Below are 16,455 nucleotides of genomic sequence, written 5' to 3' on the forward strand. Positions count from 1 at the left end.
ATAATCATCATTTTATTTAATATTCACATCTCTGTGGCAAACTCAACTGTTGGTAGAAGTTTACTTATCGCCTCTATTGTGTGTTTTTACTCAAATCGTATAACATATTTATTTGCAGGCATTTTAAGCAGCCATTTGAAAACCGGTATTTTAGAAATGGATTCAAAGATGCTCTCTGGCCCGTGTTCCCTATAGACGTTGGCATTCGAAAACCAACTACGTCAGGGAGCTTGTGATTTAGAGCATCGTCTTCTTAATTTTCGATAGCAATGAGATCAGTCTGTTCGTGGAGGAACACAGATGTGACAGAAGGCCAGGGAAGCATCAAATCTGCTTTTATTTCTTATGTTACATTTGCCGAGGTCCTTTGCCTCGCCTCGTTGCCAGTTTAGTTGGGGCTCACTGTGATCCTCTGTCATCTGTGGAATGCATTCCACAAGCTTCACCTTTTGCAGAAAGACCAACGGGAGACTGCTTTTCTTCCCATTCACACTGTAGATGTCTCTGTTCCTGAGTTTTAAACAACAATAAAGACAAAAAGCAAATCCCTGTAGTAAGAAACCAGACTTTTCAAATGAAACATTTTATTGTAAATAGCTCCTCATAGGTATTCCTCGTGCTTCATTCCCCACCCTCCCTTGTTTTTTGTTTGTTTTGATTTTTTAAAATGTTTATTTCGGGACTAGAGTTTCCATGGGGTGTAGTGTTACATTAAAATGATCCCCCTGCACAGCAGGGGTAGAATGTTTCTTTGTAACTTTGGTTCCATGCCCAAGACACATCTTTCCTTGATCTGCTGAAACTGTTTCCATTGCTGATTTTTTTTCTTTATACAATATATGTTTATACTTCTTCTCTTCTGGTTTGACATATACATGTTTCATTAAATGCAGCATATATTGTAGATTTTCAACAGGGTCATGTAGGAACTGTCAAGTAAGAAACCTTGAATAATGGCTTTAAAATACACAGTTGTAGTCCTGGCTACAGGGTAGTTCTTAGCATTTGATCTCCCTCTCACTGTTGTAAACATTTCTGCCATCTTTGAAGGTTTAGAGGCATTTGCCTTTCTGGGGTCTTATCCATGTTTTCGGTTACTCTGTAAAACAGAGGGAAAATTCTTTAATCATCATTTCTGTCCATGGCTGAAACTGGAAAAAAGCTCTTTTTTTTTCTAAAGAAAAAAAAATTCTTTACCACCTCTTTGAGCTCTACGATCTTCTTTAAGTTACATCAATGAAGTTTCTAAGCTTAATTACTTTGATTTTAAGTGAGAAAACAGAATGATCTATTTTAAGGGTTATTGCAACATAATGCACATAAAGCAATTAACAGTTCTTGTTTCATAATAAGTGGCCTGACATATTAGCAATTATGATTGTTGCCTTTTCTTTTGTGGCCTTCTAAGACAATACCTTAAGAAGCTCTAATGAATTATATCCCCAAATATAAATGTAAGATTTTAAAAAGCAGGTCTGTCTATGCCCTTCAATGACTTACTTTTATGTCACACTTCCTCCTCAACAATTGTATCCAGTACCAGATGGTCTCCACCCTAAGGTCCTGACCTGGGAACTATGCCATACAGGGTTTCTTCATTGGCTCCAGTGATCTTCCTGAAAGAGGTACGTCCCTGGACTATGCCAGTTAGGATTCCTATCCCTATTCCTCTTTAAGTCTCTATGTCTGGGTTTTTAGTTGGTTAGAAGTTAAGGACATAATAACCTCTTCCCCCAAACAGGCAAAGACAGCACAGAGGACATGCTATCATGTACTATTTAAGAACCTGGCCTGTTTCTATATAATATATGTACAAATATACTATATGTATACAAATATATATACTATACGTATATAGTATATGTATGTGTGTGTATAAAATAAATATGTAAACATAGAAAGTCTTTTACTTACAAACTTTCAATTTACACATTCTCAGAGATAAATCCTAAATTCTGTTTCAAAACACACAGGCATCATTTCTGCCTGTCACAACTGAAGTAAAGCCCATCATTTGAATAAAACCATTTGGTTTAAAAAAAAAAGGGGGGGCTTGTAGTCTCCCAGAATATTAAATTTCTGTACAGTGAGTATCTGTAAAGGAACTAGGAGCAAAGCCACATTTATTCAAACGGGCATTCCGAATACGTGAAGCACTAGCCATTGATGACCAATTTTCAGTCAGCTAAAGGTCAGTACACTATAACTCAAACTGTATAGAATATAAATTCATCTTGGTTCTGAAAGCTGATATTACAGAACCTCAAGGATTCTTTTCAGTGGGTTCCTTAATTTCAATGAGCTTTAGTTTCCTCCTCTGTAAAATAGCGACTGCAGCTATCATTTCTGAGAATTTACTACCTGCCACCAGACTCTAAGTGAATGGGCACAGTGATGTCCCTTCTGACCTGAGACTCTAGTATCCAAGTACCCACCATGCCAGTTGATTCATAGATGACATTTAGCGAATATTAGTCGGGTCCAATCGGCAGACTACTTATGTTCACCATTCTTGAGGGTTTTCTAACTGCTAGAAGGTAGTTTAGATCCTAATTTATGGGCCACATATTTAGAGGCATATTGATTAACAAACTGTAGCCACATCCTGATCTCTAGTTATCACAAGTAACTGTAAATCCTGGACAGCAGTCACGCCCTCTTCCTGCTTCCTGTGTCCCTACAAAGGTCACCACGACCCAACCAACTGTACCATCCAGACCCCTAAGGGCCTTCATGACACCTTGCATTCCATCAGTCCTCATATACAGTTTATCATATGGTAGAATATTCAATAAAAGATAGCTCTTATTATTGCCTCCATTTTACAGATGAGGAAACTGCCCCATGAGAAAGGCAGGAAATATTGAATGAAATGTAACTGAAGTCAGAAGATCAGGGGAGGCTTCCCTGAGTCCCTGATTTTACACTGGGATGGGCAGTACAAACGGATATTAAATAGTTGACCATGGTGTGGGAAACATGTGGCCCGAGTAGATGCAAGAATGTCTCACAATGCATGATCTAGGACAGAATGCTTGCTATGTCCTAGGAAGTTGGCTTTTAATGAGTCTTTCTATGTGCCAGGTACTATATTGGTTGCTTTACTTATATAACATCAGTTAATCCTTAGGAAAATAGTAGATGCTAATACTTGCTAATTTTTTATATTAAGAAATTAATGTTTAGAGAAGTATAATAGTATTTATTTTGTAGAATCACTCTATTAAATACAATAAATATGAAATGTACTCTTTCAACCACACAAGAGATAACCTCTTCTTCTTCCTTACCATAATATCATCACTACCATTAAGAAGTATTTATTGATTGGGGCACCTGGTAGCACAGTTTGTTAAGCATCCAACTCTTGACCTCGGCTCAGGTCATGACCTCATGGTTTTTGAGTTCAAGCCCTGCATCGGGCTCTGTGCTGATGGCGAGGAGCCTGCTCGGGATTCTCACTCCCTCTGTCTCTCTGCCCCTCCCCTGCTTGTGTACCCCTTCTTTCTTTCTCTCAAAATAAGTATATAAACTCAAACAAATAAAAATAAAGATAAAAATAATAAAAAAGAAGTATTTATTGATGGCCAACTATAAGCTCGGCACTATCTGGGTACTGGGGTTACAAGGACGAAGAAAACACGTATGGTCCCTGCCTTCATGAACCTATATACAATGAGGGAGAGAGGCATTATTAATTAAAAACAGCAACAACAATAACAACAACCAAAATAAGCCAAATGCACGTGAAATGTTGCTGGGAGTGAAATCAAGGAAGATTTCCCTGCAGGAATCACAAGTGAGCTGAGTTCTGAAGGATGAGTGAGTAGGTGTTTACTAGATAAAGCAGGGTTGAAAGTACCATACACACAAAGACTGTGTGGGCAAACCCCTGTGGTAGGCAGAAGGGAGCAAGACTCATCAAGGGAGATCCTAGAGCAAGAAAAATCCCAAAGAGACCATCTGCAGTGAGATGACACAGGGCTCTCTTGGCCACATGAAGGGATTGGGATTTCCCCCTAATAATGATACTTTCCCAGGAATGGGGCATGATTAGATTTGTTTCCTAAAACGGACTCAGTGGCCGTGTGGAGAGTGAGTTATAAGAGTGTCTGGAGAAGCAATGAACTGAGTTAGGAGGGTATCCCCACTAGGAAGTTGGGGTATTTGTTCATGTATCCTTTCCTTTGTTCACTTATTCTTGAGGTTATTCTCCAATGACATATAAAGAACAAATCACACACTTATCTTTGTATTACACTACTATGCTATCAAGGGCTACAATCTAACATGTCATAAATCTGCTTTCAATTTACCCAACTATTTACTCATTCATCTGTCTACCCTTTTGTCCATATGTCAACGTAAAATGTATCTAGCACCTAGTATGTATAAGACACTGTTGTAGACATTGAAGATACAAAGATAAAGCATAAGCCCTACTCTACGCTTTCTTAATAGTATATGTAAGACAGATAGGGAAACATTCTTAATATGACTAGATGAAGGCTAATAGATACATCTACATAAAGAAAGACTGATTAACTGGCATACAATGATTCATCTTATAGACCTGTCCTACCAATATAAAAGAATAAGGAGCGAAATTCTTTATTTGAAACAATAGATATAGTAGAGTTCCTGTTGCCATCTGTTTTCCACAGGCCACCTGCAGGCCTTGGTGGGAGGAGAGACTGAAAATTATAAATAAGAAATGAACATTTGCATATTTTAATGGAGAATTTGTAACTAATGACCTGTAGCTGTTCTTATACTGCAGTATATATTTTTAAAGGTTTTTTTTTTTTTTTGGATCAGTACAATAATACAGTATTATGTGACTTTTAATATGTTTTATGTTACTAGACAGGAAGTGAAAATACACAGCTATCAGGTTCAAGAGTTCGTGGCTGACACAGGAATCATTAAAAAGGAACCATGGTACGGGTGCCTGGGTGGCTCAGTTGGTTACTCTTCCGACTTTGGCTCAGGTCATGATCTCGTGGTTCGCGAGTTTAAGCCCTGCGTTGAGCTCTGTGCTGACAGCTCAGACCCTGGAACCTGCTTCAGATTCTGTGTTTCCCTCTCTCTCTGCCACTCCTCCCCTGCTTGTGCTTTGTCTCTCTCTCTCTCTCTCTCTCTCTCTCTCTCTCTCTCAAAATAAATAAACATTAAAAAAAATTAAAAAGAGAAAAAAGGAACCAGAGTACGTAGACAAAGAATCATGATCACCTGTTTTCTGTCTGGTCTTCCAAACTTCATAATGAACAGAGCTGGTTCTATTATGTTCTTTATTAAACTGTCCCTCTTCAGAAGAACAGGGTTTTCAGTGGGTTATTGTAACCTGGATATAACAACCCAGTGATAGCTATTTCTGTACTCCTCTCATTTTCTTCTTTCCTTTGTCTCCTGAAATAACTAATATGAAAGAATTTGTGGTACCCTACTTATTTCGAGTAAATATACAGAATGCATGGACAGATGATATCTCCTAAAACTACCTGGGGTTCCCCTCCTTAAGATAAAAGTCCCAATATAATCCATGGACTTGCGTTACTTAGCAGCCACTGAGAGCAATAAGGCAATAAGGGTGCCTTCTTGGGAGCCTTCAGCAGCTTCTAGATCATCACTGACAAAAATGACTTAGGTAATTGTAATTGCTAAAAGGAAAAAAGCATGAGTCGCTTCACTTTAAGGAGGATATCTTTAAATATACTTTAAGTTAGTCTTGGGTTTAAGAGAAGAATATAAACCCTTAATTTAGTAGGAAAAATATTTTTATGATTATGTGTGTAGCATGCCTTTACTCTCTGCAGACAAGCCAAGCATTTTTCTCCCTGATTTTTTTCCCTATCTCTAGCTCATCTGCTATGGAGATAAAAGTGGCATTAATCAATTTCCAGGCATGTCTTATTTAAATCTAGATTACTCCCTGAAAAGAGGAGATGAAACGGCAACTACTTGTTCTGGTTTAGGTGGTAAACTACTTGATAATGCTAGAGGTTATAATTTCAAACTTATATATTGACAAATTCAGTAAACGTGATAGCCAGCTTTTAAAAATAATACCAGCTAAGAGTTGCTGATGATTGAACTATGTTCCAAGTGATGCAATTAGTCCTTTATATGCACAATCTCATTTAGTTCTCTCAATATAATACCATGGTGTGGGTAATACAACCACTTTACAGACAAGCAAACCTAATCTCAGGTGGATTAAAGCTACCACGCCATAGCTTGTAAATGGCAGGATCCAAACTTAACAGTATATCTAACTTCGAAGTTGTAACTCTAAACTACTCAGCCATTTTCCCATACGTATTTTAGACTCCCCAGATTCCCTGTCACATTGATCTGCTATATCCTTATTACTTATAATCATGATCTTTCATTCAACAGACAATTACTAAGTGTCAGTTATGTGCTACTCTGGAGGAAAAACAAATTAAGTCTTGTACAACCCTCAAAGAGTCACACAAAATGGGAAAAGGTAGAGGGATGAGCACAATGTAATTTCAAAACCCACTAGCCCAGCAGTACCACCCACATTTCAGAAGACGCCTCTGATTGCTTATATATACAAACAGAAATGGCGCTCACAAAGTGACAGCAATGCCCTCTCCTTTGGGAGGCAGCGTGGTGCTTAAAAGTGGCTAAAAGCCTTTAGAGTGAGGGTCTGAGTAAAAATACTGATCCTGCCAATTGTAGCTCTATGGCCTTGGAAGTTCCCGTGCTACTGTTTCTCCAACTGTAAAGAAAGGAATAAAAGCAGCCCTTACTTTACAGAGGGCATTTTGAGGATTACTGTATCTATAGCTCAGAACAGCCCCTGGCGTGTAAGGGTAAGCCATTAATGATGTGACTGTTCAAACCTACCCATTTTCTGACTAGTATTGATGAGTTTTGATTTTTCTCCCCTCAATTACCACATAGTACTTGTGTCCTGTTTCTTTATTATTCTTGGTGGGGGAGGGCTATTCGTTTTCTGATGCTCTGGCCATTCCTACCTCTTCCTAGAAAATCTCACCCATTTCACCTTACATTTTCATTCAATTTAAGAGACACAGTCTTTTCCCTATGTTCTGCAGGATTACCATCCTTCTTGGCAGACAAAGGACGGCTGGCAGGCTGAACAGAAACTCTTTCGGAAGAAAGCATAAAGCCAGAAGGTTGGTTATATGAGGACATAAACTTTCTGGGCATATATGCTTAACTGCTTCCTTGTATCAGGCCATGCTAATGTACTTTTGCTTGTCGGTTCCTCACTGGTACCTCCATAGGTACCTCCTATGGTCGGTACCTCCATAGGTAACAGGGTTGATACCCATGGAGAGAAAGTGTCTCTTCTCTATTTTTCAACTTGCTATAGAAAATGTTGAATAACATGAGGCCCAGGGAAGATCCCTGTGTAATGGAACTTAAGAGGAAAATCAAAGTGGACGCAGACCATGACGTATGGATTTAGAAGAGCACCTGGCCCTTGCTCATTTTTAAATAATGCTATTACGAGGTGCAGTTTCTGTACCCGGGGAGACATCAGACTCAGCTGGTATGCCTGCTAGAAACACAGACTGGTCTTTGCTTTCCACCTCTCTCACCCCTCCATCTCACCTCCACCTCCAGTAACCTGATCCACCGAGTCGGAGGTAAGGACTTGGAACCTGTATTTTTCATAGCTTTGGGAATCAGTGTCTAAGATTATTTATACATGTATTTGTGAGACACAGACTTGATCACTGAGAAGTAATAAAACTCTCATTTTTCTATATGGGCACTGAAAGTTAGCTTACTTGAAAAGAAGATCCAATTTCACTTAATAGCCTGCTTTCCTGAATTCTGATGAAATCAGACTGGGAGAAGGGGTTAAAAATAACCAGCCATTTTTAGCTTGTTAGGTTTACAGAATCAGAATTTTCAAGCTGGATGAGATACTAAAAATATACTGATATTTCTTCATTTTGCAGAGAGGGAAGCAAATCCTTCCATATATTAAAAGACTGATGAGAATACTAAGCCCCATAAACACCATGACTTCCCAAAGCAACACGGTTAACTAGAACAATATTCTTCATTTCCATATTTGGTGGTTGCTTTATTTTTTTTAATAATCACCCAAATGGGGGGCCCCTGGTTGGCTCAGTCGGTTCAGCATCCGACTTCAGCTCAGGTCATAACCTCACAGTCTGTGAGTTCGAGCCCCGCGTGGGGCTCTGTGCTGACAGCTCAGAGCCTGGAGCCTGCTTCGGATTCTGTGTCTCCCCCTCTCTCTGCCCCTCCCCTGCTCATGCTCTGTCTCTCTCTGTCTCAAAAACAAATAAAAACATTTAAAAAATTTTTAAAAAATCACCCAAATGGACTGGATCTGTTTCTCACTTTTTTTACTTTAATTTTTTTTTTTTTTAAATTTTTTTTTTCAAAGTTTTTTATTTATTTTTTGGGACAGAGAGAGACAGAGCATGAATGGGGGAGGGGCAGAGAGAGAGGGAGACACAGAATCGGAAACAGGCTCCAGGCTCCGAGCCATCAGCCCAGAGCCTGACGCGGGGCTCGAACTCACGGAGTGCGAGATCGTGACCTGGCTGAAGTCGGACGCTTAACCGACTGCGCCACCCAGGCGCCCCTTAATTTTTTTTTTAATTGAAGCACAGTTGATACACAATGTTACGTTAGTTCCAGGTGATCTGTTTCTCCTTTTATGGCATTTAAGCTAACCAAACCAAATGTATTTGTGTGTTTTTTTTAAACCAAACAAACATGGGCATTACTAGTAACTGTACACAGCATCCTTCTGATCAAATACCTCTTAGAACCACATTTTGAGAATTAAATGAAATCTTACCTGAAGAGGCACCTTGACATCAAGGCCATAGAATAAAGGCAAGAGAGAAGAACAAGAATAGAAACAGAAACTGCAGAAGAAAAAGAAGAAGATTACATAAATCTGAATTTCTGTAGTGTCAACAAAACCTCAAGCTTTTCCACTTTACTCAAGTCTGACCATTTGTCACATATACCAAGGACCTTTTGTTTAAAAAAACAAAACAAAACATGTTTTACTTATCTATTGGCAAAATAATGTGAGGACTAATTGGTGTCAACCAACATCAACTGATACATTTTACAACTGAGGTGGTCTAATAGATCATGGATCTAAGCTCCTAATTCTTTAAGTGAGAAAAGCAAGCACTGAACGGTTCATCAACAGTCTAATTGCATGTAATTTCATGTCATAGTAAAGCCTTGAATTTAGACCTCCTGGATCCTACTTTATTATATATTATTGTCTGTTTTTTAATGTGTGACAGGGTAAATCAAAACTACAAAAATATGATCAGAGTATCCACTTCATCACTTAATGCTGTCATTGTTTGGTTAATGTGAAGAAGGCATAGCAGAGAGAACATTAATACGTAAGGTAAACCTATGATGAATTATCTGCAGTGGGCTACTCCTGAGGTAGAAATGCAGACGCTATCAGTAATTACATCAGGACAGCAGGTGTATCCTGGGTCTACCCTGGATGAGCCAGGATGTGTGGTATGAAAGGTGCTTGTACATCAGAGGACGCCTTAGATAATGAATGAATGCATGCTGCTGTTCAAACCTCCATGCTTCGCAGATATTCTCTTTCTTTGACTCATAGAACTTAAATGGAGTCTGAATTGTGTCTCTTCGCTTAGAACTTTCTCCAGAAAAGCAGATACTTGGGTGGACAGACATGCTTGCATAGCAGTGGTGCATAACCAACTGCATACTAATTGTAGAAGGTCACAGGTCAGATCAGTGGTTTTCAAAAACCAATTTCCTTGGTGAGGTACTCCTAAAGAGTCAGACTTTGACCTTGTTATCACACTTCAGGACCATTTTGTCAGACACGACTTCCTTGAATAAGGGTGGTGTATGGCATTCTAATGTTGAGCATGTTATCCTCATGTGTCTTTTAAGGCCACTGTTTACAGGGCTCTGGCTTCACCATAGCAAACTTGTAGGGACAAGTTATAAACACGGTGCTAAGAGCCATGTGTTGGTGACCGTTCTAGGAGTCTGGAAAGCAGAAACTCTGTCCTTTTTCTTTTTTTGTTTTTTTTTTTTTCCCATTCTTCGAAGATGGAGAGTGGTAAAATGATGCCCGTAGTAGAAGATGGAGGGGAAAGGAGGCTTCCTCTACTCCTCTGAGGTCAGATATCAGCGCCGCCTCTCGGGGCATGAGGAGAGGCCCATCACCTCACTGGCAATGAGATTCTTTGTCCAGGCAGTGGGGTGAGCTGAACGTAGCACCTTGAGTCAGACACCCTGGCCTCTGGGTGTCTTGATATGGACTGGTTATATGGTCCTGGGAACGTTGTTTAATCTCTCTGACCTGTTGTTTTATTACCAGCAAAAAAGGGGATCCTGAGATCCGCTATGTCTGTCTCACAGAGTAACTGCAGGAGAGTCAATGAAGCCAATGAAGCCTGCTTTGCATTCTGTGTCTCCCTCTTTCTCTGCCCCTCCCCTGCTCACGCTCTCTTTCTTTCTAACATAAATAAACATTTAAAAAAGAAAATGCCTAGGGTAGTGACATTAATAGATATTTTAAAAATCCACTCACCCCCCCCCCACCCTTTTTAGTCTGGTTTACCTTACATGAATGGGGATGGAATCAAACTGAAGTTTGTGGTTTTAATTCTGACTTCCTCTTTGTCAGCCACAGAGCTGGTTAAGACTTTGCACAGAAAATTACTAGAACCAAGAGCTAGCCATTTGAAGCTGTGGAAAATGGAAGGCATCAGGCATGTGCGTTGACAACTGGAGAAGCTGGAAACAGTTCCCACCTTCTGTGGGTCTTCTTCAGACTCAGTCCTTGGCTTACTGCACTTCACCTTTGCCTCATTCAGTCCCACAGAGCTAGGCAGCACACTTCTGAAATGAGGACCATTCAAATTTAAAATTTTGCAGAGGATGTGTACTTTATGTCTGGAAATTTTAAAAATTATACTTTTTAATCGAACACTCTCAGTGTTTCGTAATTTTCACATAAGTGGCCCTGTTTGTTCCTTGCAGAACCCATGAGAGGAGATGAGGGCAAGCTCTATCATCCCCATTTTATCGATAAGGCTTAGACACAAGTCTGGGTCACATACCCAAGGTCAAGTAAGTATGTGAAGACCCAGCCGACGTAAGAATCCAGGCTGCTGATGGTCTGGCTCCTGGCCCCGACCAGCTCCCTCTGATCTCCCATGTATGGGCAGCTACAGAAGCAATTTGGGAGGAAGAAAATCCTGACCGTTGTCTCAGAAGCAGCAGATGGTTTGCTATTTTCTTCTTGGGTGCCCACGGAAGATGCTGCAAAATAGCCATATTCTTTGGCATCACAGGAATTCAGATTGGAACTCTAGGCAAAGCCTCTTGCGATCCTTGCTGTGTTCCTCAGCACGATGCTCCCGGGCATCACGGCAGGGTCACTGTTGTTGTGTTAAGATTGTTGGCCTCACTGCAGCTTGTTCAGCACTCCTGTGTGAGCCCTCTCCCGTCCCCCCACCGTGTACATTCCCAAATGCAGTCTTTCAGGACTATTACGCTTTCCCCTGAAAGTGTTGGCTGACTCTGAGGAGGCTTTCAGGCCACTGGGGGAAGTGACATGAGGGCTTCATCATCACGTGTCAACCTAAGTTTCTGGACTTACTGTGGAGGGGACACTGCAGCACAAGGAAGAAAGGGGTTTTTATCAATAGTAACAGGAATGATTTTTTTTTTTCAAAAAGGGACGAAAAATATTTTGAAAAGAAAGAGCAAAGTAGAGGCACAAAACTCATGAGAAATTTCTGGAAAGGAAATGAAGATAAGAAAGGGGAAGTGAGGAAAGAAAACACCCATAGCAAAAAATAGGAATCAACACAAAAGGCAAACATGTCCAGGTTAGGTTGCTGAAGACAGAACCTTTTCTGGAATGCTGGTGACTGACTGGAGGTGAAGTTTATATTGACTGTAACAACACCTGCCTCAGCAAGATACACAGTAACAGAAGAAACACAATGCGGTGAATGAAACTTCTATTATTTTCTGGTCTAAAAGTTAAAGACTGAAATTCACACTGAATTTAACACATACCTTTTCTTCTAAGTCCTTTATCTGTCTTTTCTGGATGTCTGTTTTATCTTCTAAGTCACGAATTCTCTGAACAAAGGAAAAAAGAGAAAGAGTTAGTGGGTGTTAACAAGAAGACTGTTCGCCAACCAAAACACGAAACTTGCTACGAAAACATTAACATTAGTACTCACAGCTGGAAGCATCACATATACGTTTTCCCACACCCAGAAGACGGTTGGATTACCCATACTTGTCATTCAAAAGCATGGCATTGATTACGTATGTGTTTTTAAATTTGCTACCCCTGTCTATGCACCTGTCTCTACAGACCTATCTCTGAGAGGGAGGTAATGTTCTCACCCCAGCGTCCTCGGGCTTGGCTGTGAGGCCTATTTGGCCAGTGGAACGTGAGTAGGAGACGCAGGAGTACCACCTGCTCATCGAGACAGCATTATGTCCTGGAACTAGCGAGCAAGAAACTGTGTTGGAGCCATTGGGATTGGGATTTTTGGTTGTTGATTACCACTGTAAAAAATGGCTAGTGGCGATATACATACACAAATGCAAACAGTCCCCTTGTTTTTTGCTACCCTTCCTTTCCAACCATGTTTCATCTCTGCTTCAGGGTAGAATTTCCTCATAAAACAGGATTTGCCAATTCTCATAAAACAAAGTAGAGACAAGACTTGGGCAAAAATTCCAAAGAGACAACCGATTAAGTTAGGGGAAAACTAAACATAGCAAAAAGCATAAGGAATCCTAAGGACAAAATAATTCCAGAACTATCTTTGAACTCACCTGTCAACTGTGTAACAAAATTCCAGTCATTTAAAAAGTGCAGATTTGAAATCAACATTACATAATTATTTGCAAGTGAAAAATAATCTTCAAATTTCTAGGCAACTAAAGGCCTTTTATGTTCATGGCACATGGTTATACAGTGTAAGTTTGTTATTTAATGCCTCTCTTGGGAATAATCAGAAAATGAGAACAGGAGTCTGAGAAGAAAACAGTGGAAGCTAAATGTGGTAATAATATAGAAAAAGAGGTTTTTATAATGCAATATGTGAAGAAGAGGAAGCTAGAACAAATACTTGAACTTGAAAATCATATCTCCCTACTCTGAAACAGTGGTTCTCAACAGAGGATGACTCTGCCCCCCAGGGAAGCTTTGGCAATGTCTGGATATCTCTTAAAGTTATTCAATTTAATCTGAGGTGTATAATTCAGTGGTTTTAGAATATTCACAAAGTTATGCAACCATCATCACTATCTGACTATCTGGACATTTTTTAATCACATGTGGTCAATAATCACACCTAGGGTGGGGGTTGTAATTAGCATCTAATAGGCAGAGCCCAGGATGATACACAGGACAGCCCCCTACCATAGAGAATCATCTGACCAGGGTGCCTGTGTGGTTCAGTTGGTTGAACATCCCACTCTTGATTTCGGCTTAGGTCATGATGTCATGGTTTGGGAATTTGAGCCCCACATCAGGCTCTATGTTGACAGTGTGGAGCCTGCTTGGGATTCTCTCTCTGCCCCTCTCCCGCTCACACACACATGTGCATGCTCTCTCTCACCCTCTCTTTCTCAAAATATATAAACAAAAACCAAAATATATAAAAAACAGAAAAAGAATCATCTGACCAAACGTAGGGAATGAGAAGACTGAGGAATGTGTTCTAAAGGGAAGGGACTGAGGTTTGTGCAGGAGAGGATGAGGTGTTTGGGTCAGAGAGACTATCAAGGCTGACCATGAATATAGGACAATGAATGATGGGTAAGAGAACGGGCCTGGAAGCTAATGGTGTGTGTACACGGGAGTGACGTGTGTGCTTGTGTATATTTCCACAGTGCTGCTCAGGCGCCAAAGCTACACAATAAAAGAATAAATTTGCTAGACATTTCCACCTTGAGTGTACACATAATTCCTTTTTATGTCTACTGAATGTGGAGGCAAGTGTTATCTCAACACAATTATGGACATGTGGGATTACTAGAGATTACTACAGTGTCTACTTGGCCACCAAGTGCATGTTTGTTGAGCAACTTCTTACAAAGGTCAGGACTATGCTGGATATAATGGAGAATACAGACACCAGTCCATTTTTGGTCCCAAAGAACCATTGGAATAAGATGGGGAGATGGAGTTTAAAACACAGGGAGAAACAAATTAAGTAGAAAAGGTAAACGATGGCAACGCCATTGTAACTTCATCACCAATCTCTAGTAAGTAGGACAGCGTTCAGCACAAGGAAGTTGCCTATGCTTGTTAATTACATGAGTTTATGCTACAGTCGTGTGCTGCATGCTCTATTTCTTTCCTTTCCCATTCACTTGCCACCCCATCCAAGGGGGAACCTTCTCAGGTCCAAAAGAGACCCCTTTTTATCTTACCTGTCCTGCTAATCAGTACACAAGTCACTGTTGTCCGCATCAGGACTGGGGTGAGAGCTTACTGCTAGTTCTGTTTCTAATTTAGTACATCCATCTACAGCAGCTGTGTGTACTCCTGACATGTGGAATAATCAGGGCAGGCCCTGAGTTTAAGGCGGAGAGGAACAAGCATAAGAATAAGGGAGAGGCAGCCAGGCTGCACTCAGAATAGAACCCAAACTCCTTCAAGGCCCAGTGTGATTTAGCCTTTTCTTCCCGCTCCAACTTCACTTCACATCCACTTCACCTTGGCTCTACGTGCTCCATTTTTATGGCCTTCTCTCTGTTCCTTGACTATTCCAAATGTTCCCACAATAGAGACTTAGACTCTGTTGTCCCTATCTTCTGGGGCACTTTGCCAAGATCTTTGTGTGGCTGGTCCCTTGGGTTTTAGACATCTTCAAAGATGCTTGATCTGCCTAGCCAGTCTAAAGTGGAGAATCCTATTCCCAAACACACACACACATCGTATACTTTTCTTCATAGCATTTATTGACACTCTCTGAAATTGCCTTGGTCATTGCTAATTTGTGTTGTTGCTTTGACCCTTTTCATGGGTAGGACAGACAAGAGCAGTGATCTTTATGTCTCTGTCCACCATAATATTCCTGGCACAAGCAGGCTTTCAAATATGGTTTTGAAACAATGTGTAACAAGATATGAAGTACAGATTTTTTTCAGTAGTATGTAGTCCATTATTATCAGGGGAACATCCTAAAGGAGGTGGATCTTAAGCTGGGACTGGAAAAATGAGAACATTTAGATAAATGCAGCAGACACGAGGGGCATTTTATGGTGAGTGGTCATGCCTACAAAGGCTTAGAGGAGGGAGTCATGACCCAAGCGGTACCAGGAAGAGTTCTGCATGAGTAGAGAGGACAGTATACTCTGGAGATTGTCTCAGATCAGGTTTTCAGAGAAGGGGTAGCCAGCTAATGAAGGACCTGGAGAGAGCTGCATAGGCCTAGACCCAACTGCAAATTGAGATCATAGAGGCTTTGAGGAAGAATGTACCATGAGGAAAGGTGAAAGAATGTGTAGTGATATGCATGATGAACTACAGAGAGGGCAGGAAGTCCTCTCCACCACTCAATCCCCGTGGCATCCTGCATATGACTTTTTTATGCCACTTGTCGAGAGATACCAAACGTAATTTTTTTTCTTTGTGTTAACCTCCTTTGTCTCCATCAATAAGTCCTATGCTTTGTAAAAGCAGAGTCCATGTGAGTTCTCTATGTCTGAAATGGTATCCAAAGACTGGGAAATGCATTTAAATATGTGACTGAATAAATGCCTAGATGACGGAGTCAGGTTATATCAGAGGACATCTGGCAGCATCTGGGAGCTGTTGCAGGATTGAAAGGTCCTGCCTCTGCCTCAAGTTACAAGTGTGGACAAAATAGACCAGCTTCAGAAACATTTTAGGAGAAATACTAATTGGATGTAGTGCTATATTAATGATTGGAGATAAAGGACAAAGAAGACTCCAGGGTTTCCAGCCTGAGTGCTTTGGGATATGGTAATTCTACTGATGAAAACAGGCAGATGGGGAGAGAAGGGGAAAGAATAAAAATGCACACTTAGATATGTTTCATATGAGTTCACTGTGAAACATTCAAACAGAAATGTCCAATAAATAGTTACTGATAGGCTCTAGGATTTAACTGGATCACATAGCTTATACATGACAAAACCTGGCCAATACCTTCTGGAATAATTCTCTTAAATCTACTGATTATAAAGGGAGACAAAGAGTAATAAATAATTAGAAAAGGCATTTTCTAATGAACATTTGTTTGGGAGATAGAAAATTTCAATGGAAATCTCTGAGGCTTAGAAATGTAATGTACTTCTCACTGGATAGCTTAAAACAAAGCAAACAAAACATGTCTTTCAGGTTTGGCTTGGTTAGAGACTCAAAAAAATGACAAGGTTTTAATCATA

General features: G+C 40.3%; 1 protein-coding gene across 2 annotated transcripts in view; it reads right to left on the reverse strand.

Annotated features, from left to right (window-relative positions):
* Nucleotides 1-624: 624 nt before the first annotated feature.
* Nucleotides 625-16,455, reverse strand: part of JAKMIP2 (janus kinase and microtubule interacting protein 2) — a 68,162-nt gene continuing 52,331 nt past the window's right edge. Inside the window, exons 19-21 of one of the 2 annotated variants that reach the window (XM_047860125.1) lie at nucleotides 12,091-12,156; nucleotides 8,840-8,909; nucleotides 1,019-1,099 (exon numbers count right to left, since the gene is read on the reverse strand). In XM_047860125.1, the coding sequence (XP_047716081.1) occupies nucleotides 8,859-8,909; nucleotides 12,091-12,156 (117 nt within the window). In that variant the 3' untranslated portion in view covers nucleotides 1,019-1,099; nucleotides 8,840-8,858. Of the gene's footprint in view, nucleotides 1,100-8,839; nucleotides 8,910-12,090; nucleotides 12,157-16,455 lie in introns of both variants that reach the window. The other variant, XM_047860133.1, reaches the window with a different exon arrangement.

Source organism: Prionailurus viverrinus, chromosome A1 (genome assembly GCF_022837055.1).
Source record: "Prionailurus viverrinus isolate Anna chromosome A1, UM_Priviv_1.0, whole genome shotgun sequence".
Taxonomy (NCBI): Eukaryota; Metazoa; Chordata; class Mammalia; order Carnivora; family Felidae; genus Prionailurus; species Prionailurus viverrinus.